General features: G+C 38.9%; 2 protein-coding genes and 1 non-coding gene across 4 annotated transcripts in view; 2 read left to right on the top strand and 1 right to left on the bottom strand.

Annotated features, from left to right (window-relative positions):
* Positions 1-307: 307 nt before the first annotated feature.
* rxfp3.3a2 (relaxin family peptide receptor 3.3a2) lies at positions 308-3752 on the bottom strand. Its single transcript, XM_026930743.3, has one exon. The coding sequence runs from the start codon at positions 3664-3666 to the stop codon at positions 2548-2550; it is 1119 nt and encodes a 372-aa protein (XP_026786544.3). The 5' UTR covers positions 3667-3752; the 3' UTR covers positions 308-2547.
* A 5595-nt stretch (positions 3753-9347) lies between these two features.
* LOC113536575 (A disintegrin and metalloproteinase with thrombospondin motifs 7) overlaps positions 9348-26236 on the top strand; it is a 72798-nt gene continuing 55909 nt past the window's right edge. Inside the window, exons 1-8 of one of the 2 annotated variants that reach the window (XM_026930601.3) lie at positions 9348-9828; positions 10950-11317; positions 13042-13219; positions 13413-13600; positions 15994-16077; positions 16714-16838; positions 18596-18745; positions 25143-25286. In XM_026930601.3, coding sequence (XP_026786402.3) covers positions 9720-9828; positions 10950-11317; positions 13042-13219; positions 13413-13600; positions 15994-16077; positions 16714-16838; positions 18596-18745; positions 25143-25286 — 1346 coding nt within the window. In that variant the 5' untranslated portion in view covers positions 9348-9719. The remainder of the gene's footprint in view (positions 9829-10949; positions 11318-13041; positions 13220-13412; positions 13601-15993; positions 16078-16713; positions 16839-18595; positions 18746-25142; positions 25287-26236) is intronic. The other variant, XM_026930602.3, reaches the window with a different exon arrangement.
* Positions 21128-21220, top strand: trnai-uau (transfer RNA isoleucine (anticodon UAU)). The gene is given in 2 exon segments: positions 21128-21165; positions 21185-21220. It is a non-coding gene; the product is annotated as a tRNA-Ile (tRNA).

Genomic DNA, 26236 nt, shown 5'->3' with positions numbered 1-26236 from the left:
ACAGATAACCAATTTATTCATTATGCATGACTGTGACACATTGATTTGAGCACTTTTACTTTCATTCCTCATTTTAACAGTTTCTTATTGTGTGATCTGTTTAGTCATTTTAGCAGCATTGTATAATTTGATATTGTATGTTTGTTCTTATGCAAAATGAAACAAAATGATTGCTTTAATAACATATTTTCACATATTTTATTATAATTTTTAATTAAGATTGACAATATAGACAGTATAATTGTGTTTAACAATAACATTCTGATAGAAATCTATATTCATGTGAAAATACAGTTTTGCACTTAAATTAGTAAGAATTCACGTTCTTCACATTCATTCTCATACACACAATTCTGTCTGTATGAAATGTTAGGAAAGTTTAAATTAGGGTTAAGGGCAGGATTAGCATTCCTAATTTTTATTCCCACTTTTTGAAATCCAACCATACTGTGCTCATTCATTTGAATTCAATTGGATTTCTCATGAAAGATTGTGCAGCTCTTTACTAACCTTGCAACTGTGAATATTGCAACACATCAGAGTTCTCCAACCCAGCTCCTGAAGATCTACCTTCTGGAAGAGTTCACATCTAATCATGTGAAGACAACTTATCCAGATCATCAGTCCACTTAATTAGCTGGATTTTGTGTTAGATTTGGGCTGGAGCTGAATTCTGCACTACACTTCCTTTGTTCCTGGTCAACAGTAAATCTTATGTATCATTAGTACATATCATTCACCTGGAAACTTATAGCATTATAGCATTTTTTTTTTTTTTATCAATCTCTTTATCCTGTTCAGGATCCTGGTGGATCCAGAGCCTATCCCAGGAACAGAGACAGTAGTGCACACTGGATTAGATGCCAGTTCATTGAGAGTCACCATGCACACACATCCACACCTAGGAATAATTTAACCAAGCCACATACTGACATGTTTGTTTTAAAAACCGTGCTCCAGGTGAGGCTCAAACTCACAGCCTCAGTATTGCTTCACATGTACTGCCATATAAGTACCGCATGCGAACCAATTGCACCACTGGAGCTACAGCCCCAAGAGTCCTGGGATAGGTGCTGGATCCACTGTAACCCTAACCAGGCTGTAGCACTTACTGAAGATGTCTGAATGAATGAATTTTCTAACTGCTGATCTTGTTGATTGTTGTTCCATTTGGTGTCAGCCAACGTCCAGACCATTATTTTATCGGACTATATTTATATCTGAAATAGGCTCTTTAATACACTGTATCTGAAATTGGTTATTATTTTATATACTATATCTGAAATCAGTAAATACATGGAAAGGTTATGCCAATTTTTTATATCAAACTTGATTCAAACACACTTTTTGTGTATGCTTGGAATTTTGGATCCACATTCCAATAATGATGAAGATTCTAAGGATTGCAAGGATTAGCATTCCTAATGTTTATTACAATTTTTTGAAACATCTTCTGCACCTTCAGTATATATCTTTCACCTGGGAAAGTGAATATAGTATATATTTAAGGTACACAGTTGGACCCGAAGGGCCAGTGCAGTACTTTTAATACTTTAATTGATAATTTGTGGTACATGACCTTAAAGATAGATGGAAAAATACAGTTCATTCCTTCACTTTCAGTAGTCACTTTATCCTGGTTAGAGTCATGGCGTATCCTGGGTGCGAGGCAGGAATACATCCCAGGTGGGATGGTAGTCCACCGCAGGGCACCATGCACACACATTCACACACTCATTCACACCTTGGGGCAATTTAGTTTAGCCAATCCATCTGTACTGGAATATGCCTTTGGGGGAGGGACCCGGAGAACCTGAAGGAAAACCACACAGACACATACAAAACTCTACACTGCTCTTTTTTTTCTTTTAAATAAATGTCTTGGTCAGATAAAAATGAATAATAACAAAAGCAAAGATTCCATATTTGCAGTTTTTGTAGCTTGGGTGGCAAAGATGGAGCATGAGCATACTCTGAGGTGACACAACCTACTGGATTTGCAGACTGCCTGATTTATTCTTTTTAAGGTCACATAATGTCAATACTGCATTGGCTTTGGAGAGGTTTGGTCAAAGTGGCATCCTGTGCTATCCATTTGACACTGCACATGCGTGTTTGCAAACAAATGTTTATACATGCCATGTCTCTGTCTCTCTTCCTCACACACACACACACGTTTTCATTTTAGTCCTCTGAAACATGAAACCAGTGATATAAAACATATTTACTATTTTTTCTTGTATTTACATGTCAAATAAGAGTGATGATGCGTGAGTGCATTTATATGGGTTGATCAGTTCACTATGTTAAAGTCAATTATTAAGGAAAAAATAAATTATTCAATAAAATTAAATTTAAATTTAATTCTGCTCATTCTTGTTGAAGTCGCTGAAAAAAAAAACCACTGCGTTTTCCCATGGATAAGGATCTCTTTTGCGCACCACCTGCTCAGCTGTTATAATCTCTCCAAGTCTGCGTTATTCATACGAACAGCAGTTTTGGAGCTGATGAGACATTTCACACAGTCTCATCCCAGTCAAATCCCATTTAAACGGATTCTCGGTGCACGGCACCTCCAGAGCCGCGCGCTTTCGTGACAGCAGGCGAGGAAACTCTCCAGAACAGGTTCCTCAGCATCTTCCTGAACTCCCTTCGCATTAAGCAATACAACACCGGGTTTAAACAGCTGTTCGCATGAGCGAGGCAAACAGTCAGCGGGAACACGTAGGTGTGCACCATGTAGTACGTCTTGTCCCAGCGCACCGCGTTAAATTTCACCAGCACTCCCCAAAGCGTGATGGCGTGATTCGGCATCCAGCAGATGAAGAACGACAGGACCACGACGATCACGGATTTGGTGACTTTAGACCGTCTCCTCGGGCGGTTGCCGTTCGCGACGATCCTGCGGCGCACGAAGCGCAGAAGCAGCGCGTTGCAGATGGACAGCGTGATCATGGGCAAGATGAAGGCGAGCACGACCTTCTGGAGGTGATAGAGCGCGAGCCAGCGGTGGCCGTCGGGAAAGCGGAGGAGGCACAGCCTCTCACCGGCTACCACCGTCACCGTGGAGAAGGCGGACGTGGGCGCCGTGGCGACGCTCGCGAGAACCCAGAGCGCCGCGCACACGCGCTTGACCGAGGTGAACCTGCGGCGCGCGCCGTTGCCTCTCACGCAGCACGCCACCGACCAGTACCGACTCACGCTCATGGCCGTGAGGAAGAACACGCTGGCGTACATGTTCATCACGGTGACCGACAGCACGATCTTGCACATGGCGTTACCGAAGGGCCAGCTGAAATCCAGCGCCGCGTCCGCAGCCCAGAACGGCAGCGTGAGCACGAACTGGAAGTCGGTCACGGCCAAGTTGACGACGAAAAAGTTGATCGCGGATCTCTTCCTCCTCCTCTTCCCCAGCTTCGTCTTCATCAGGAAGAACACCAGCACGTTGCCGACCAGACCCACAGCGCACACCGCTGCGTAAACCGACGAAATGATGACCCTCAGGATAAGACTTCCGTCTGCGCTCAGGTCGATGTCCTCCAGACTGCTGAACCTGTGCAGGTGTGTTACACTCTTGTTCGGTGTCGCCCAGCCGCTGAGGTTCAAAATCTCCACCATGCTCTCGGAGAAAAGCGCGGGTGCCTTGTGCAAGCCCGCACCTTCCATTGCTGCGTAATTCACCGATCATACATCTTACGGATCTTTTTTTCTTTCTTTCTTTCTTTCTTTCTTTCTTTCTTTCTATCAGTGCCTCTCCGTGAGTCTCAGCACCGCGTTTGACAGCTACTCTCCAGCTTTTATACAACCGCGCGCGCTCGCTCACTCCCTCCTTCAATGCGCGCGGAGTGGGCAAACCCATGTGATTGACAGTTCACTCTGATAACAGATTCACAGTGAATCATGGGTTGATAAGAGCAAGCTGCAAAATCTTACTCATAATGTTTTAATTCATTCATTCATTTATGCATTCCTCTTCAGTCCTGGTCAGTGGCAGGTCTGGTGCCTATTCCAAGAGCACATGGTGTAATGCAGGAATACACCCTGGATGGGTGTCCATTGGAGAGTACCCCCCCAAACACATACACACACACACACACATATACACACTTAGGGGCAATTCATCACAGCCAGTCCACCTACCAGCATGTTTCTGGGATGTGGGAGGAAACCAGAGAACCCAGAGGAAACCTACACAGACACAGTGAGAACATGTGAAAGTCCACACAGACAGCAACCTGAGCTCAGGATCACACTCGAGACCCTGGAGCTGTGAGGCAGCAACACCCATAGTGTTCTAGGTAATGAGGTGTAAATTAATCACTGAGGATTTTTGAAAATCAGTATGTTCTAATGTTATATTTAAACATGATAATTAAACAATGAGTTCAGTAAACTGTGTTCGAGCAAGGAAATCAGAAAACTGTGTTGGAAGTCCAATGTAGACATGGATATAAAGACTGAAATATGACTGGTCTTTGTTCAAGATCTTAATTCAAGCAACACAAACTGAATTTTTATTATGGCAATCTGTATGTTACACCTTTATGTCCACTAGAGGAGGCAGAAGATGAACACATGGATTATTCACACTGATTTCTAGGACACAATCCCTGGCTGGATGATATCTCCAAGATGTTGTTCAAAAGATGACATATATACCAATAAGACATTCAGTGTTTGTGTTTCACGGGACAAAAATTGTCAAAATGATATTATTCCGAAAGTTTGCATCTTTCTTTATGTATGTGATACAACTAAACAGCAGTGGTAGCTCAGAGGTTAAGGCTTTAGATCACTGATGGGTTCTGTATTCAAATCCTTGCACCATCAAGCTGTCACTGTTGGGCCCTTGAGCAAAACCCATAATCCTCAAGTGCTCAGTTGTCTCCTTAATTGTCAGTCGCTTTGGATAAAAGTGTCAGGAGAATATTACTCTTCTCTATAATAGTCGCTGTGCCTTTTCCATGTCATCCTTGCAAGAGGGTGAAATACAAATCTCTTAAAGTGTCGTCTCCTCACAGCTCCAGGGTCTGCGGTTCGATGGATTGGCAAATCCATCCTAAATTGCCCCTAGGTGTCAATGTGTGTGTGCATGGTTCCATCCTGTCTGGGGTGTATTCCCACCTTATGTCCCGCGTCCTTGGGATAGGCTTCAAATTTACTGCAACCCTGACCAGGATAAACTGGTTAGTGAAGATGAATGAATAAATAAATATTGGTGCTCAATTTTTTCTGACATTCCTGTTCTGCCAGACAACTCTTTCATTTTTTCGTCCTTTAAAAGCCAATTTCTCCTTTGATAGCTGTATGTTTGCTGTACACACATTTCATTTTTAACTTCTTGGAATTCTTTTTTTAAAGATAAGTTGTACAATAGAAGTGCATTCATTTTTCTATTGTACACTCTTTCTATTGTTCAATCTTTTTTCACTTGTACACTCTAATGTACATCATTTTCAATTGTACACCCTTAGAAAAGTCAGGTCCTTGGAGGACTGGTGGTTAGGCCACAGCGCTCTCACTGCTGTGGCGTGGGTTCAATTCCTGGCTAGGGAACCAACCCCAGCCACTGGGGTTGTGTGCAGCAGTGTGCTCTCAGTGCCTGACCGAAGCCTGGATAAAATAGGGGAGGGTTGTGTCAGGAAGGGCATCTGGCATAAAAACTGAGCCAAATCAAATATGCGGATTAATGAGCCGCTGTGGCAACCCCTAACGGGATCAACCAAAAGAACAACAACACTCTTAGAAAAATTGCCAACTTTTGCATTAGCTCTTTCCTCAGAGAGAGTTTCAACCCAGAAGCCCAGTCAGTTCCTTTGTGAAGTATATGGAAGGCATAATTTCCAAGTCACTTTGCAATGTACTGTGTAAAAGGCAATGTTCTGAATTGGAAAAGTCACAGTGAGAGCAATCATATGTCAATTTATTTTCATCACATGTGTAGCATGTCATATGTGCATGGATTCTTTTATCTATGCTTATATGCTAAGAACTGTAATAAAATGGCTGCATTGTTTTTGTCAAATGTAGCAGTTATAAATGTAGCAATTATAAATGTAGCACTCACTGAATAAGACTTTGACAATTCCTGTCTCTTTTTCTTTGTTTTTCTATTAGAATCTATTCTAGAAAGAGTACATTAATCTGTGCTTACGTTCAAATTAAAAACCAGACGTGTCCAGGCTGCATCACTGGACACGTCTGTAAACCCTGTAAGCCAACAAACGATCTTCTAAAATGTAGACGGGGCTGAAGCCAACCCATATGCTACCTGGCAAAAATATGAAAGATGTTTCTGCAATATTGCAACTCAAGGATTTAAGGACAATGAGAAACAGACATACTGTAGGAGTGAAGGTCACTGCAGCAGTGGGCAAGACAGTTAATACACTTGAAGCACAGATTCACATCATTTATTAAATTATTTCTAGCCAAACAATTCTGGATTGAACTGTGAAAATAGTTGTAGAGGATGTGACATTAGATATGGACACATTAACAGGCAACCAAGTGTGCACTGGAGTGTGGATACGTGTCATCTGGGGGCTAAAGTGTCTATTATATAGAGTCATTTCAGCAGGCTGGATGAAGAGGAGCCAGAAATATGTACAATATACAACAAAATACCATGCAACCTTCCTGAGTAGCATGTTAAAAAAAAACAGCACCGGGGAGGAACCAGTCTGTCATTTCTACATGCTTTTCTAGCACTAGCACTTCACTTGTTCAGGTTGTCGTTCATTATACATGACATAATGGCGACACGCCCATACAGTCCTGATCAGACATGGGACATTCTGTAGGTTTTAGTTATAATTATATCATAGTTGTGGATATATAGTCTATTTCTTGAATCTGTAATTGCTAAATGCATATTAAATAACAGATTTCTGGTATTGCCTTGATTTTTTTTAACATTTGAAAGCATGTTTCTAGTGTCTTTAAAGGTTCTATGTGGGTCTATAAGAGTGTTTCTCTATCAAACTAAAACCCAGTTAAGAGGCTAAAAACATTGAACTATACAAATAAATGTTTTCTAAGAGTGTACTACTTTTTTTTTTTTTTTTTTTTTTTTAAAGAATTTGATTTTAAGAAGAAGTTGCCTAAGTATATAATAACTAGCTATATTTTCTACCAAGTTTCATTCAAATTGATAAACGTGGGTTGGAGCAACTTCCTGAAATATCCTGCAGAATTTGAGGTTTTATCTAATTAAAAAAAAAAAAAAGACTTTATAAAAGGATATAAAGCCTAAAGATTGCTTTGCATTAATGACCATTGATAGCAGAGACGTCAAATACAATGGCACATTTATTATTTTGGAAAAGAAAAATTTAGGCATTTGATCCCCAGACTTCATGTGAATGAATGGCACTACAGTAATATAAAAAGGGCGGTTTATCATGTGTGTCTAGATTTCTTTGTCTCTTTGGGCCACGGTCCTCCCACATGCTCCAGCCAAGAGGCGGTACTTGAGCAAAGTTTCATATGAGGAAGAAAAGTTTGATCATGGACTGAGAGCAGCAGCAGCAGTAGTCAGATTGTGTTGCCAGATAGGGTGGTATCCCATATTAGTCTAATTATAAAGGGAAACAATGCTATAGGTTGGTATTTCTACTATGGGAGACTGTGTATTTGTTAAGTATATAACTTATACTTTGTAGTTTGCATTTTGAGGCTAATCATGGATGGCGGATCTGGTTGTAAATCCCTTTAAGGTATGGATTTTTTCGATGCCGTTATACCTGTATGGAACAAGTTTATGTGAGAAAACAACTTATTACACATAATTCACAGAGAAAATTTTAAAAAATTAATTTTTAGTGTCCACACTGACAGCAATTCATAATGAATATTTGCTCATCTTTTCACTGCTATCATGTCAGTCAGTAATAAAATGCATATTCTGAATTCTCTATGGCTGCACTGAAACTACCCTTAATTATAAGCTTTATCAGTATATGTTATAAAGCTTATAATTAAGGGTAGATAAATGTTTTTTTTAATTATCTTTAGCTTAAACAATCATTTTAAACAATGCACAGCACCAGTTATTAAAACATACTGATGTCTAAGGTATATGAACAAAATAGCATTATAAAGTGTGCATCTGTGTATTTTTAAAACATATTATTATAAATAATGTGATTAGCAAAGATGCTCATTTTCATTCAGAAACATTGGAGCTGATTGCTATATTGTGATTAGCTAATGTGGTTCCTTTCACAATAAAAAAATTAAAAAAAAAAACATAATAGGTTTGGATAGATTATAGTGCAATCCACGGGCAGCATTATTGGATTTAGTCCGTTTGTCCATTTTCTCGCTTCTGCTTGTTGATGTAACTAAAATGGAAAAGGTTAGTGATTAACTAGCTAGACAGTAACTAGAAGTGTTAGGCTAACTCGTGTTAAGTTGTTAGCCTGTTAGTACTAGCTATTAAAACATTAGCCTGTTGAGTTTAAAGATAATCACTGTTCAGGTCATCAAAATGTCAAATCACCTACAGTCCTTTTCAGAGCTATAGCAAGTCAGATGAATAATTTTCCTGAGTTCAAATCTTTCACAATGCTAAGTAACTAATGGTCTAAGTCGTCATTAATAAATAGTCATATTTCAGGTGCTATAAGGAAATATTTTGGCACGTCGCCAGCGTTAGCTCCAATGAAAGGTGACGCAGGTCTATTTTTAAGCCAAATTCTACTTATATATAACTAGTTAATTTCTCCCGGTCAAAAATATGTTAGCTAAGGTTTGCTCGGAAAAAAAAAAAAGAAAAAAAAAACACAAGGAAGCAAGGGAATTTCAACGGGTTGAAGTGCATTGCAATTTTTTTTATTATCATATTTATTGTATGTGTTATTTATTTTGTGTATATCATTTACATACAACTTTGTTGAGAATAATTCCTTTGTAATAATTATTTTTCTTTACCTTAATTTTTAATACTTTTTTTAATTTAATAATTATTTTATTATATGATTTATTTGTTTAGTTATTTAATTACTTTCTATATAGTTCTTGTTCATCTGTATTTACTTTATTGTTTATTAAATGTTTTTTCCTCTTCCAGGATAATGAACTATTAATCGTCTACAGTGCAGTGTTTGTTTGGTATGATAAAAAAATATTTAACCTCAATAATTTTAAAATTTAAAAAAAAATGGGCATCACATTATACCGAAATATATACCGATACCGTAAACCTGTGAAACTATACCGTGATATAAACTGTTGGTCATACCGCGCAGTCCCAGCATGCTTCAGAGTGAATGCATTTTATGCATATAAGTCGAGCCAATCTGGCAACCCTGACAGGGCTGGGACAAAAATCTCCTTGGGATTGTTACTGAAATTTGGCAAAGTTGCAGATAGGGATGGTTCAGAGTGAATCTGGGCGGGTTTGAAGTCGCTACTGGGTTTGAAATTTTGTGGATCCAATCTGGCAACCTCTGCCCCAGGCCTTGAGTCAGGACTCCCGCTGCTCCGGCTCTGGCTCCGGCTCCGGCTCGGGTTCCGCGGGATGGCTCGCGCTGATGAACGCTGGAAAGTTTGGGCGTAAGAGCGCCGCATCGTGCGCCATGGCTTCACTCAGTCTGCGTCCTCGGTTAACGCAAAGAGCTTTAATGCGAAATGAAAGCCGTTTAAAATGACCATCCGTGTGTGTGTGTGTGTGTGAGGAAGACGGCTGAAGTGCACGAGCTTGCTCAGATTTGAGGATGCACTCGAAGCGCGGATTTTGCGCGTTTGGCTCGGCCTTCTTACTCCCAGCTGTGCTCCTGACCCTTGTAGAGAGCGCAGAACCTAATGTGCTGAATGAAATTACAGGTGAGTTGGAGTAGCATAATAGTTTTTGACCCTGAATCAGTGTGTTTCTGCAGGGACAGTCCTTGTGTCATGCTCTGAGCTGAATTGCTTCTGCCAGCACAAAAGGATTTAGCAGTCATATATATATATATATATATATATATATATATTGAGAGAGAGAGAGAGAGAGAGAGAGAGCAATCTTTGTTAAAACCATGTTTTCAGCTCCCTTGCAGAGTTCTGTCTTGGACAACATAAACTCTCTAATGCATAAGAAATCATTCTAGAAAAAAAACCCACTATTAGTTTATTTTGGATCAATTAATAGGCTGTGAGTTCATTGTGTGATGCTCCATGCTTTCATTGATTTCTCTGTAGAACAGCTGAGCGCAATGGTTTGCACCCCCATTGTTTCTGGAGGAAACAAGGCTCTGAATCAATTCATCTATAAATAAACTTTTCCAGAACTAATTTGTAGACTTAGGACAGGCAGGTTGGATCAGGAGGAAATGGGGCCTACACTTTATTCAATGATATTTCTATCACATTCAGGAAGGAAGACGTAAAATTTAAAAGGACTTTGAGTTTTTGCTATGGATGTGTCCATATTTGTCTCATCTTTTTGGCATGAATTAATAGTTTTCATTTTGTCAAATTTTTTGCACTTTGGTTTTAAACAGCCAACCTTCCAGCGTTAAACACCTTTGAGGTAAAAACGAAATTTTATATAACTAGCATTTGTGTGTGCTGTTTCTTATCTGATGGCCTAGATCGCCACACTCTGGCCAGTTTCTGAGAGGAAACCTCCTTGTCCTCTTTTGCTCTCTGCTGGTTCATGACGTCTGGGTCAAAATTGGAACAATGCCCTCAGTTAAGAGTTATATAGACAATGGAAGTTTTCTGACTAAGCCTCTGGAGAAATGCATGAATAAACATGATGTCTTAAAGCCCCATATGCTTAGTTTTTTTTTAGTTAGCATTGTTTCAGGCAGAAAAGTTTTGTTTGTGTGTAGCTCTAAGCAATACTGTGGTCTGTTGTTTATCACTGGAAAACAGAACAGGCATGCAGCTCATTTGTTCTTAAAGTAAAATAAGGAGGGTTCAGTAATAACAAATCATAACCATCTGGTTGTCTTCTGCAGGTAGCTCTCCCGAAGGGCTTCTCCAGTACGAGATTGTTCGCCCACAGAGAGTGGATTCAGATGGAGCTTTTATCTCGAACCTCGTGTCCTACCGTGTGAGTCGGGTCCACCGGAGGCAGACTGTAGACAGCATTGAAAGCCTGCCTCGTGTTTTCTACCATTTACAATACAATGGCGAGAACTTGCTTTTCAACCTCACCCTGAACCCATATCTGCTAGCTCCTGGTTTTCTCACAGAAAGGCGAAGCGGTGGCCTCCGGGGCTCCACATTACATTCTCCTGGCAACTCTCTGTGCTACTTCCTTGGAGAGGTTTCGAGTGAATCAGCTGCCAAAGGTCAAGCAGCTGTGAGCACCTGCGATGGCTTGGTATGCTGGCTGGATCAAACATGATAGGATGATGTTTAATAAGGGAACAGCTTTTACAATGATGCTGAATTCACTTACATTTGTAAAAATATTCCATATGTACATTCTCACTTTGTGAACATGGCTATGGGATTGCTCCTTGCTCCTTTAGATTTCTACAAAATAAGGAACCTAGGCAGCTCCTTCCTTAATAGAAACTGTGGACCCTCATTTTATTAACTGGTTATTGGCACTTACTTACAAACCACAGTGCTGTTGGGTTCTCTGCTCTGATTGGTCAAAAGGTGTAGGGTGGGATTGATCAAAGGTGAAGTTTTCTGTGAGGAGACATTCATGTGGCATTTATGGAAGGAGTCTCCAGTGTCAGTGTCAGTGGTAAAGTCATACCTAAAGAGAAGGTTTTGCAGTTTCTCATTGTCTCTAACTTTAAGAGAGAGAAAAAGAGAGACTGGCGAGGGAAGAACTGTTTATAGCTGCTATAACGTAAGTGAGAACAGAAACTACCTGGCATTCCATAACATGAAATGTAATTATAAATGGATAAAAATGTATTATTTTCCTAAAACAGCATGCCCTGTCATGTTTTATTTCTTACATACACACACTACTGTGATATGCACTGCAGGGAAGAAAGGTTTTAGGAGAAAGGTTTAAGAAAGCCTAAGTATGGAGAATATTTGTGACTTTTTATGTTATTGGAAACAATTTATATAGTAGCTAAAAGAAAAGAAAAAGATCTGTTAAGGCAGCCTGTTACCATCTAGAAACACTTTTCTCAGTGTCATTTGTAGAATCAGGTATTGATACTTTTAGAACTGATTTGACATTAAAATCAGTTTTTGCAAATGTTGAATATTACGTCGCAAACGTTTCATGCAAGTAGCATAATATATCTTTGTCGCTGCCCTTTAAAATCTTTGTTTTATTTGAAACAACCTCAATGCAAGCTAATCAGAAAAGCTCAAAATCTTGATCAGACTAATTGTACACCTTAGGCACCACGTATTTATGTTTTACAATTAATCCTAGTGCCACCTGAGTCCTTTATTTAAAGGCTTAATGGTTTTACCCTCTAAGTGCAGCAGTCTTTAATAAAGCATTCATTTAGAGTCACATCTAAGAGGAACAGTTAATAAGCTCTACAAAGATTTCCATTTCCTTATTTAATTGCTATTCTGTATCACAGTAGGTGTTCCATGTGTATAAAAACCTTTGCCAGACAGTGTCTATTTGCCCTATAGCTGATTGTAGCATTTTCTATTTGTTTTAGGATTAACTAGTTGACTCCACAATGCTTCATTAATAAAGCACTCATTTAGGGTGTCATTAGGACTGGATAGCTTCCTTAAATACAGATATTTAGATGTTTGATGAAACTATTCCTTACTATACCATGCCTAATTTTCCATTTTGTATATTTTTTTGTTTCTATTTGTGGTACCCAAAGTGATTCAGCTGTAACCAAAGTAATAAAACCTTTTACAGGCAGTTTAGCAGGTTCTTAAGTGTTGCCTATTTGAGTGTAAAGTGTAATTCTTGAATTTGTTATGTGGCAGGGTGCTTCATGAAGAAGCTCAAAATAGAAACAACACTACAACCTCAAATTTTTTTGCCCTCGAGTCCTTTATATAGTCTGAGGGAAAGTCCAAGTAGGGAAGATATGCCTTGGATTGGTGAGGCTTGTAATTAGTGTCAGCTTGGGCTGACCTTGGTGTTTTCTGTAGACAGGGCTGTTTAAACTCTCAGAGGAGGAATTCTTCATCAGGCCGCTGGAACAGACACACGGATCAGAAGAGCCACAGGCTCATGTCATCTACAAGCGACATACTACTGAGCACAACAGCCAGCTGGTGCAGCCTTTATTCGAAGGGAAAACATCCAACGGGACCTGTGGAGTCAAAGGTGAGTGACCAGGGCTACTTTATCTACCACATATTTATCAGTTACTACCAAATGGTGGGGATTTGTAAAGTGACATCAGTCCACCTGTATAATTCCATCCATAGGGATAGCATTGAGCTGATGCTAATAAAGCCAAAAAATGTACTGATTGATATGAGCAGAGAGATACTGATTGAGACGTTTACTCTGTCAGATGTTCAGGGAAGAGCACGACGAGTAGAGAGACAGCGAGAGCGTTGGGAGAAACGGCATCACCGGAGGAGAAAACGCTCCATCAGCAGGGAAAAATGGGTGGAGACTCTTGTGGTGGCCGACCCAAAAATGGTAGAGTACTACGGCAAGACTGGAGCGGAGAGCTACGTTCTAGCTGTTATGAACATTGTGAGTATATCCTTATTCTGCTCATAACAATTATTTTGAGTTGGATTTCAGACTTGGACTTCACCTCCTTTTTTCATTTCACAATTTTTTAAACGTTTTCTACTTTTATAACTGTACACATTTGAATGTGGAATTACTTTAGACAGCACAACTTTTGTTCAGCTTGCAAAAACTTCAAGTGCAAAAGTTTGGATACAATTGGAACAAAATTAAGCAGGCTTAAAGCTGGGTTTACACAAAAATCACGCTGTAAAGAATTCTTTGGTCTTGAGTTGAGATCAGTGGTCTTAGAACGCGTAATGTGACGAGCTAACCAGCATCCAATTAAGTGCTATTGCAACCAAAGACAGCCAAAGACAGTGCTATTGCGACCAAAGTGTCAAACACTTTTAATTAAAATCTCTAAGCTAGCGCTGATACGATGCTTGTCTAATATCCGCCAATAGGAGGACACCATAGGATTATGCAAAATTCAATATAGTAGTGTCTATGTCCTGATTATGAACAATATTTCTGTTAGTTCATGTTTCTATCATGTTCAAGTACACAAGTAACGTGGATGGCCAAATTGCATATTCTAACACAATAATAGTGAAATGGTGTGTTACTAAACGCCTCTCTCGCACGCTTATTTAATTTAACTCTATTTTTCTGCAAAGTACAGTTTGGATTGTTGTCTTCATGAAAATAAATCCGTATACCATTTTGAAATTCTTGAAATTCTTTTTAATTGTGGATAAATTATAAAGCAGATCTTCCGTTTTTTTTTAAAATTTATTTACTTATTTATTACTTTTATCAAACTTCCATGTGGAGCTCAGTTTCCAGGCCATGTTTTTTTTAACAGAACTATCCAAAGTGCAGTTTGTTGGCTTTCGTGTACCATTTCAAGTTGTTTCCTCTTGTCACACACACCAGAAGTCTGTGAACTCTGCAGAAGGCTATGGACTGCTCTGGTGCATCTTTCCTTCAGTTGAACCTGATCCAAGTCAGCTGACCTCACTGTAATACAGCTGCAGGCCCTTAGACACATTTTCCAAAATACACTTAGGAGTTCCTTTGCCTGGCTGAGCTGCTGCTACTGAAAGCTGTGTTAAAGGATAAGACCTCATGAAACAAAACGATTTCCATTGCAGACGTTTGGTTGGGTTGGACAGGCCTGTTGTTAAGAGGAAACATTCTATTTCCGCAGTTTAATGTGAAGCAGCTTTTTAAAACGATCCTCCTTCCTTTGTAGCTCTGTGCCAGTTTTTAAATAAGAACTGTCAGAACCTTGTGTGAGTCTGACTGGTGTGCATTAATGTCCAATGTCTTGAGTGAGAAAGACTGATTTGACAAATGACTTTACTCCTTTTTAACCAAGAAGAAAAGTTGAATATTTCCCAGGTAGCTGAGGCTGAAGAGTAAACAAAGAGCAAAGCCTATCTGACTTTTTGCTCTGCTATGGGTTTCTCTCTCTCTCTCTTTTTGCATGAAAACCCTCCACTCTTTGCAGCTTGGAATATTCTTAGAGACGATTGAGAATGAATGAAAGCTTTGTATCTTAGAATAAGAGAATGAAGTAACAGAGACAACAGCAAAAAAAAAATCCTAATCTTAGGGAATAGGTAGGAATTCAAGAGACAGGATAGTACATTTAGGAATTTTTATTTATTTATTTATTTTTTTGGTGTGACTGATAAGTAAGCATCTGTTCTCTATTACCAAAGAATTACATATTCATTGTTTTTCTGGTGAAAAACTGGGGACTATAATTTGCAGGCTACAGAATAGGAAATAGAAAATGATGAATGATTCAGTAGGAAATGGTTATAATTAAACCCTGCTGTTTCCTAACAGTATCATCTCAACCATGTCTTCCAAATCGTGTTTGCGTTTTAGTGACCTGAGCTGAATTCAGTGACATCCTCACACGGATGTCAGCCTGTTATCGACCAGCAGCAGACATATGCCTCTTTAACCTTTATTGATTTCTGTGTCTTTCAGCCAGTTTGCACATTTAATGAGCCTGTGGTGTTTGTTCCATTAACAGGTACTCTCATGAGTATGCTATTAAGGTCCTTAACGGTAATTAGCTTAAATAGCCATGCTTTCAGACATGCTTTTGTTTACTAGCACAATGCAAATCAAGCTTTGATTGTGAAAGCAGCTCTCCATAGACTCCAGAGATCAGCATCCGTCCTCCATCTTAGACACTCTGAGGAGAATGGGATGGGAATTCATTAGTTCATTATTAGTAACTATTTTAGTTTCTTCATTGACCCTTTTTCCTCTCAGCTTTAGACTGCAGCAGACTTTACTCCAGAAGTGTCAAAATGTAGCCAGAGTGTATGAATTGCCATTTTTGCATTTATACTGTATGTAACTTCATGAGTCATCTTGTTTTTTTGCAGGTTGCAGGGCTGTTTCGGGACCCGAGCATCGGAAATGCCATCAATGTTGTGGTTGTGCGTCTCATTCTGCTAGAACAAGATGAGGTGAGCCAGCCAGTAGATAAAGGTGCTAGCCAGTAATGGGTTTACAGTAGTGGGTACATTTAATACTACAAAATAGTGTTTACGTTTTTAAATTCTAAAGCCATCAATATTGTTGTTGTGCGTCTCATTCTACTAGAACAAGATGAGGTGAGCCAGCCAGTAAATAGAGAACCAGATAGAAAATAAAGGAGCTACCCAATACTGATTATTGGTGGATTTACAGTAGTGGGTACATTTAATACTACAAAATAATGGTTACTTTTCTACATGCTAGTGCCATCAGAGAGCCAGCCAATAAATAAAGGAGTTATCCAGTAGTGATCATTTCTGGGTTTATAGTAGTGGGTAAGTTTAAAGCTACAAAATTCTAATGCCGTGGGTATTGTGGTTGTGCGTCTATGTTTAGGGTTGAGTCACATGTTTTCCATGTGTTGTCTAGTTGCTGTTGAGAAGAAATATGAAACATATTTTCCCTCAAAAAAGTAGTTAGGCTTTCATGAAGCTACTTGGATCCACAGATCTCTCTCTCTCTCTCTCTCTCTCTCTCTATGTGTTGCATTTTCAAGTGTTTTAATTGCTTTAATAGATTGATTGCAATTGGGTTTTTTTTTGTATTTCTTGTTATGTTGCAATCAGGAAGACTTGAAAATCACTCACCATGCAGACAACAGCCTCAACAGCTTCTGCAAATGGCAAAAGCACTTGAATATAAAAGGAGACGAACATCCAGTTCATCATGATGTGGCTGTCCTACTTACAAGGTGCTTATATAAATATATAGTTATTGCTTTATAGTAATTGACATTATTTAACAGATTAGCTAACATGAACAAACTATTAACAGCAACATTAATACACCATTAGTAACATTAAGAAAGGTCCACAAGAGCATATTTGCAACTGTTAATTGGCAGATTGTTAATATTTACACCTGGAGTTCAATAAGCTATCAACATTTACATGCTGTAATTGATTTTTTTTTTCTCATTTATATGAACTTACGTGCCATGAATTAAATAAACAGTCAATGCAGGTACAGTATATTTCATTAACATTTAAACAGACATCAGTTATTACACGTGTTAAGTTTGTTACTTTGTTAACATTGGTGGTGGTACTGAAGTTCATGGTGTTCATGGTTTGTTCATGTTAACTAATGCAGTAAATAATGTTAGTCAAGGGAACCTTAATATAAAGCAGATGTATTTAAATTGTGGGGAGAAAGACAAAAAAATGTAAATAATTTATCCGGCCTGTCAACCATTACATATTTATACTTTAACATTGGAGTAAGGTAGAATGAGTTAGAACTTAATAATACACCATAAAAAGAGCTGTCTGCTTTTCCTCATAATAAAAACAACAGATGAGCCAATTGATATATAAAAAAGGAATGATTGACAGTCACGCCCCTTCCCTGTCTTACTTCAGTAATCTTTTGGCTTGTGTTCTCGTCTTCACTGGTTTCTCCACTTAAAAAGATAAGGCCTTACTTTCTCAAAAAAACTGAGAAGTTTTCAAAAGCTAGGAAGTGGATGTCATGGGAAAAACATTTCAATATGTCTGATATAAAGCATTACCAATATATAAATGATAAATATATGAAATACTTGGTAACTTATGAATGGAATTAAGTGCAAAAAAAGGAAAAGTATAGTTCTATCCTAAAGAAAATCCATTTTATAATTCAGCTGCAGAATCATAACCTCAGTATTGACAGATACAGTGATGAATGCTGCTTTGCCTTGTACCTGAACATAAGGTGCAATATCATATGACCACTGGTGTCTTTCAGCTTTTGTGTGAAATGCGCTGTACATCTAAAGGATGAGCCTTTAATTTTTTTTTTTTTTTTTTTGAGATATAGAAGCCAGGATGGACATATCATAAGTCCAGTGTGCTGCTCAGTCCCATGTTTTGGTTGCCTAGAAACTGAATAATGTATGGCAAACTAGTTAGCTAGTTAAGTTCGTTAATACAGCCTAAGGGAATTTAAATCGTATATGAAAATTATCCTCCTCTAACAAAGTTTCTAATGTTGCACATAATGTTTATGCCCTTGACAACAACTCAGCAAGAAGCTGGCAAATGTTTTGGGTATACTGTTCTGTCCTTGTGTCTCATGTAAAAGATGGCTAGTATCTTTATTTACTTATAGCAGGAGAGTTATATGACAGCTACGCTGCTATAGTTAAGTACCAAATAAAAACCTTTTGTTTTGCAAAAGTCAGCAAAAACTACTTTTTCTGGGTGTTAAAAAAGTATCCATTATATCATCAGATATTCTATGATACTGGTTCCTGTTGTATATTTCATTATATTTTCTGCTGTTCAGCAAAGTTCTGAGCTATTTCTGCTCGTAAGTTGTTGCACTTGCTCTGCACAGCAATAAGAGGAATAAAGAGAATGCCAAACTCCTCAGTGTTTGGAGAATGAAATATGGCCAGGAGGTTAGATGAGCTCTGGGAGAGGGTCCTGTGCTTAATATAGGCATGATTAACACTTCTCTTTGGCACAGGAAAGACATTTGTGCTTCCACCAATAAGCCATGTGAGACGCTGGGGCTCTCTCATGTGGCGGGAATGTGTCAACCTCATCGCAGCTGCAGCATCAATGAGGACACGGGTTTGCCACTGGCCTTCACCATAGCACACGAGCTGGGACATAAGTAAGTCCTCCACCAACAACGCTAATCCTCAGGTTTCATCTTTAACCCCTGTTCTGTTTGGGTCAGGATGACCCATGTTACATTTTTAATCAAAGTGGAACAATATTGAAAGTGATTTCTTTTTGTGTATGGTAGTATTTCTCTGAGCAAGAAAAAATTTTAATATAGAAGTGGATGTGAAATGGCAATAGCTGGACTTCAGCAAGACTATAAGATAATAGTAATATACTTATATTTATACATGTTGGTATGACTTTCACATGAATTGGACATGAATCTCTTCCTGTCAAAAAAAACAGCTTGTCTTATTACTGAGAAACCGCAAAGCTCTCTATCCTGAGTTGGAAATCATGAAGTTACAACTTTATAACCTCTGACTGTTACAAAGGGCTGACACTGGAGACTCCCTCCATAAATGTTCAGTAAACATCTCCTTATTGTCATGTCAGTGCCGGAACTAGCGTTCAACTACAATTCCCACCACACAGCGCGGCCTACAGAAATGGCCGCTAAGGATTACGACACCCAAACACTCTCACGTTCACATTCACCTGATTACTGATTTCACACACCTGGACTCAATCAAACCCCAGCACATTCACAGTATATAAGGACATTCATTTCATTCAGTGTGACATATACGCTTTGTGTCTTTCTGTACTAGTCATTACCAAGCTTTTGTTTATTATATGCTCTTCTGGGTTTGACCGTATTCTGTTTGCAGTTCTTGATCTTGCCCATCCCTGTTTACTCTGTTTGCACATCGCCTGACCTGGGCCTGTTTTTTGACCACATCACCGTTTCCTACGGCTCTTAATAAACATTGAGTACATGCACTTGCATCCAAGCCCGGATGCTTCCCTGACACTCACCATATCAACAGTTACACATATTTAAATCCTTTTACGTGGAACGTCCACCACACAGGTCCCACACCAGAGTGAGCTGTTACTGTAGAAACAATAACATATTAGAACAGCACATGATTTGCTGTAATCTGCTGTTATAAATAAATGAATCAACACTTTCTGACCATTCAGTATCAAGAATTCAATAGCACTGTTGTATAGCCAATTTTAACACCGTATGCCTTGTTTGAGGTGGGTAAGTGTTAAAAAAAGGTCTTAACTAGCTAGCAAATTTTAGCTTCTTTCAGTCGAATAGCATGTCTGATTCCATAAATTCTGTTTATATAATTATTGTCCTTATTCTAATACATTAACTTACACAGGTACTTTGTTTTATTCAGCTGTAAACAGGGAATGGCATTAGCTTAAGAGGCATAAAGCGATTACAGTGGAGTGTAGGTCTAGAGAGATTACTGTGTGTAAAAGTGTGTAAAATGTGATTATCCTGCTTTGATTATTCTCATTTGTGTACAGTGAAAGTACAGTGGGTGTTGTATTGGGCAGAGCACTCTGATTAAGCTTCATAAACAAGCCTGGGTTGACGGTAATATCAAGGGGACCTTAATGAATTGCAGCTTTCCTATCTGTATGATAATGAGGAATGGTGTCAGTGTCAGTGTCGGAGTCAGTTCCACTTCACTCAGCACACAAATGAGGTTTTAAAAGCAGAATCACAGCACATCTGTATGCATGTGAAACATCTTTAAGGGATGTGGGTGTGAAGTTGCATGTGGTCTTCATCAAAGGCATCCTGTTATGTTTGATTGTGTTGCAATGTGGTCTGGATGCTCATATGTTATTTGTTTCCTTGTAATGCCTTTGATAAGAGTTTGGGGTAACACCCCATATGATTATAATTATCATCAAGTTCCATGTCTCATTTGAAAACACAAGACATATAAATTACGATTAATATTTGCATCAATCATAACAGTTAATCTGAAAAACATTGTGCTGCAGTTCACAGGAAACATGGTGTTTTTCTTTAAAAAAAAAAACAATCAAATATTGCTTATACCTCTTCTGAGAATACTTTAACATCCTTTAATCCATGTTTACACCACAGTGCTATTGAATTCTGAAATCTGATGAGAAGATGTTGATTTATTTTCTATAACAGCAGCTCTTACAATAGTGCAGGCTGTAAGGCAAATTACAGTTTTATATTAATCCACTGATTCTAACACGTTATTGATTCTATCGTAACGACATACGCACAGACTTGCATGGCAGGCAAGACTGGTGAGGAAAGGACTAAAAAGTACATAAACAGTATGATGTGTCTTTCTTTAATAAATAATTTATTGGCAATGTACTGTGGTATAAAAGGAACAAAACCCTTCAAGGCACATTGTTATAGGAAAGTAATCAACTTTAGGGTGGTAACAGTAACCTTTGTGTTGCTGCATCACCCCACTGTAAGTGATTGTTTTCCTGCGAGAGCACGTCTTTGCTGTTGTTGTATAGGTTGTGAGCTCCAGTGGCGCAATCGGTTAGCGCGCGGTACTTATATAGCAGTACAAGTGAAGCAATGCCGAGGTTGTGAGTTCGAGCCTCACCTGGAGCATGAATTTTAAGACCAGCCTACTACCTTACTCATTCCAATGATAGTGTTCAGTGTAGCTGGAGATCACATGCTGACTTACAAGTTGGTCAAACTATCAAAACAGGGTACGGGTAGTTCAGCAGTTAAGGCTATTGGTTAGTAGCCAGGTGGTTAGGGGTTCAAGCCTACTGCCACTCTTGGGTCCTGTTGCACTTATCTATTCCAGGTGCACTCCTAGCTTAGCTGACCCTGTGCTCTGACCTAAGAAGCTGGGGTCTATGAAAAGAAGAAGAGTTTCCCTGTTCACTATTGTGTATGTGACAAATAAAGGCATCACCCTTATATGACATACTGTATTTCAAATTATTACATGTTTGTGAAAAAAACAATAGTATACTGTATGTATACTTAATAATGGCTATATTTTGAAAGCAAACTACATTAAAATCTGTCTAATATTTAGCTAGTTCTCCTCCTATTTTGCCCAAGAGCCAGCAGTCTGGGAGTGTAAGACTGCTTTGTAGCACAACGTAAATCTGCCACGTACAACTTTTTAAACTGAGACAGACACAGTGATCTCCTGACCCCCATGTCAAACACTTTATGAGTGCACCACTCAGGAACTGTGTTTTTTTCACCTCTTTTTATGTTCTGACTTCTCTTCTCTGTTTAGTCTCACAAGTAAAATCAGGTCTAGTCAGGTTAAATAGAATAAACACTTTTTACAATGTATTGAGAGCTAATTCCTCTTTGCACACTTTATCTTTAAAAAATGTTAAAAGCATATAGTTTGTTAGTATGCATTCCCTCCATCTTTTTTCTTTCTTTTTTCCATCTGATGTAGTTACTGGCGTTGTTGTTTCTTTCTTGATTTATTTAGGGTTTTTAAGGTGGTTAAAGTGCACAGCGTCCCCACTACCTAAAATATGTTACTTGATATTACATTTTTTTATTTGCACAATTGATCTGATTGAAAAGAGTTTTGAAAAGGGGGTGGTGGCGTATGGTTTTAAAAAAATAACAAAAATTTGAAAAAGAAAATCATATCAAATTGAATGCAAAATATGTTCATTTGTATGATCAAAAGGCTCATATAAAAACCGTAATAATAATTCAATCTTTGATGTATTGTTGTGTTTGACTTACCTTGGAAGTGGGAAGTCGGAACTTAGAATTACGCCATTATTGCCCTAGTTACAAAGTGGGAAAAACATGGATGCCTCTGTGTACATCTTATGTGAGTGATGTATATTTACATCCTCAAAACAGTGAAATGTATGGTCAGTGTTACCTTTTAGATTTACCAAGCTAATATATATCAATATACACTATATTACCAAAAGTATTCGGTCACCCATCCAAATGATCAGAATCAGGTGTCCTAATCACTTGGCCTGGCCACAGGTGTATAAAATCAAGCACTTAGGCATGCAGACTGTTTTTACAAACATTTGTGAAAGAATGGGCCGCTCTCAGGAGCTCAGTGAATTCCAGCGTGGAACTGTCATAGGATGCCACCTGTGCAACAAATCCAGTCGTGAAATTTCTTCGCTCCTAAATATTCCACAGTCAACTGTCAGCTTTATCATAACAAAATGGAAGAGTTTGGGAACAACAGCAACTCAGCCACGAAGTGGTAGGCCACGTAAACTGACAGAGAGGGGTCAATGGGTGCTGAAGCGCATAGTGCAAAGAGGTCGTCGACTTTCTTCACAGTCAATTGCTACAGAGCTCCAAACTTCATGTGACCTTCAGATTAGCCCAAGTACAGTACACAGAGAGCTTCATGGAATGGGTTTCCATGGCCGAGCAGCTGCATCCAAGCCACACATCACCAAGTGCAATGCAAAGCGTCGGATGCAGTGGTGTAAAGCACGCCGCCACTGGACTCTAGAGCAGTGGAGACGCGTTCTCTGGAGTGATGAATCACGCTTTTCCATCTGGCAATCTGATGGACGAGTCTGGGTTTGGCGGTTGCCAGGAGAACGGTACATTTCGGACTGCATTGTGCCGAGTGTGAAATTTGGTGGCGGAGGAATTATTGGTGTGGGGTTGTTTTTCAGGAGTTGGGCTTGGCCCCTTAGTTCCAGTGAAAGGAATTTTGAATGCTTCAGGATACCAAAACATTTTGCACAATTCCATGCTCCCAACCTTGTGGGAACAGTTTGGAGCGGGCCCCTTCCTCTTCCAACATGACTGTGCACCAGTGCACAAAGCAAGGTCCATAAAGACATGGATGACAGAGTCTGGTGTGGATGAACTTGACTGGCCTGCACAGAGTCCTGACCTGAACCCAATAGAACACCTTTGGGATGAATTAGAGCGGAGACTGAGAGCCAGGCCTTCTCGACCAACATCAGTGTGTGACCTCACCAATGCGCTTTTGGAAGAATGATCAAAAATTCCTATAAACACACTCCTCAACCTTGTGGACAGCCTTCCCAGAAGAGTTGAAGCTTTAATAGCTGCAAAAGGTGGACCGACATCATATTGAACCCTATGGGTTAGGAATGGGATGGCACTTAAGTTCATATGTGAGTCAAGGCAGGTGACCGAATACTTTTGGTAATATAGTGTATGTCGACTGATCAAAGGCAAATTCTTGTATACACAGTATAACTCATTTAAAATTATAAATAGGTGCTACTTTGTTAACTTGTGGTGCTGAGAGCAGCCATGCTGATTTGATGTCATTTGCCAAACTCAGGATTGAGGAGACCTTCCCAAGTTTCTGAGTGGGAATTTTAAGTTGAGGGGAGTTTTCTGTGATGTTTCCAGTCAGAGGCTAGAAATTCCACATTATGAGCTTTATCTGAGCACAGCATGAGCAGACATGAATATTTTATATTTTCTGAAGTAAGTTTCATACCCGCATTAATACTAAAGCAATGCAGTATGCTGATTATGAGTCCAAGCTGAGAACTAAGGGAAGAAAGTAGAGAACATGCCCTAAGGGTGACACATGTATTGACCATTGTATGAGCTTTATTTTTGAAGCTGATCAGCCTTGCAGTCAAGACATGGCCCTATACTACAATACGTTCACTCTGCCTTGTATATACACTACAGCTGTGTGTATAAAAGACATGGACAGAGATTGTAAATCTTCTGAAGATTCTGTGAGAGAGCTTTGATCATCATTTATATTTGTACAATAATGACATGGTGAGCCAAATATTATATCACATTATCCTGAGAATATAAACCATGGTAAGAATAGACATTATATTATTCATCAATTCAGTAGTGTAAATACATGCGCCAACCTCTGAACTCCAGTACTTCAGCCTGGCATTACAGTACGTTGCATAAGTTTTCACCCTCTTGGATATTTTCACATTTTGTGTCTACTTCTCAGTTCTTTAATTGGCATAGTTTTTTTTAAGTAGAGATATCAGGCTAAATAGTGAACCTCCGTTTGTAAACATGGACCATTTTCTTTCAAAAACCTGTTGCATAAATTTAGAGAAAAACTCCTAATGTATCCTGCTGCATGATGCATTACTCACTCGAATTATTATGTATATGGAATAACCATTTTTCATATATTAATGCAATTAGGAATTTTCATTTTTATTTAATTCAGAAGTCATTTTAAAAAAGTTTGTCCCAAATTTTTTGAAAAGATTGTTTTTTCATTTCCAGGAAATATTGATTATTTGGTGCAGATTAGTGACATAAACTCTGAATTAAATCCTTTTTATTTTGTAGGTTGTATCAATAAAACAATGCAGAAAAGTCTAGGGTGGATGAATCAACACCTTATCAGAAAAAATCAGAATTTTTTTTAACATTAATGGATGGAGACTCCAGTGTCAGTGTTTGCAACCATCTAATTTAAAGCTATTGTTGTTGACCATTTTATGAAAAAGTGTCTGGAATCATATAATTATTCCTTTATTCATTGCTCTGTCATATTGTTATCACCCACTCTGTGCTGCAGCTTCGGGATTGAACATGATGGCAACAGCAATGACTGCGAGCCAATTGGGAAAAGGCCGTTTGTCATGTCTCCTCAGCTCCTGTATGGAACATCTCCACCCAACTGGTCGCGGTGCAGCCGCCAGTACATCACACGCTTTCTGGAGTGAGTAACACACTGCCTGATTTCTCATCTCTCCCTCTCTCTATAAATATCTTTCTTTTCCTTAGCAATCAGTCATATTTTCCACTTTCTTCTATGAAGTAAAGTGCCCATATTCAGCTCAGCTCAGAGATGGTCTGATTACAGGGTTTCGGGTAGGATGCTACACAAGATGTAATTCTTCTGATTGAGTTACAGATGGAGCTTCGCATATGGAGAGAAATGACTCTGCTAGGACTTCTTGTGTGTTAAATTACAGCATTCTATTTTATGTCTGTATTGTGTTTTTGTTCTTTCAGCTCAAAACGTGGGTGTAAAAGCATCATCTTGAGATGTTCTGTTTACTGTGAGTCACCCATCGAATATGTTTTTGGATTGTTTCCAGTCTGACAGATAAAGTTTGGCATGGACTGTGTTAGTCTTGTCTATAAGTGACTCTGCCAGAGAAGGTGCAAACAGCTCTGATTACACCAAGCAACAGCATGGCTGTGTTGTTTCTCCTGTCAATGTTGCTCCACCAGCTGGAGTGCATTAAGTGTAGGTCAGTAAAAGTCAGAGTGGAGGGAGGTGAGACACCTGAGGGAGTATTTTACACAGCAGCCAGTGTGAGTGTGTCCTGGGACTGAACCAAGCTGGATCATTATACCAACGCCATGCTGGCTGATCAGTTTACTGTTTTTGCTCATTACAGCTGGATCGGATCTGTCCTGTTCTCCCACACTCTTCACTTTATTCACTGTGGCTAGGAGTTTTATAGTAAAAGAAGCCAAATTGATTGTTTAAATTGTTAAACTGGTTATTCAGTAATTAGTACTGAATTAACTTTTGATTGCGTGTGTAATATTATATAGTCAGAATTGACAGTAATTGAGAATGTATTCATGAGCATGAATCATTATATTACAGTGCTGTTGAATTCTCAAATCTGATGTCTCAGATTGTTCAGAAGGTAC

Source organism: Pangasianodon hypophthalmus, chromosome 11 (genome assembly GCF_027358585.1).
Source record: "Pangasianodon hypophthalmus isolate fPanHyp1 chromosome 11, fPanHyp1.pri, whole genome shotgun sequence".
In the NCBI taxonomy this organism is placed as follows: domain Eukaryota; kingdom Metazoa; phylum Chordata; class Actinopteri; order Siluriformes; family Pangasiidae; genus Pangasianodon; species Pangasianodon hypophthalmus.
This window is presented reverse-complemented; position numbering and strand designations above follow the sequence as displayed.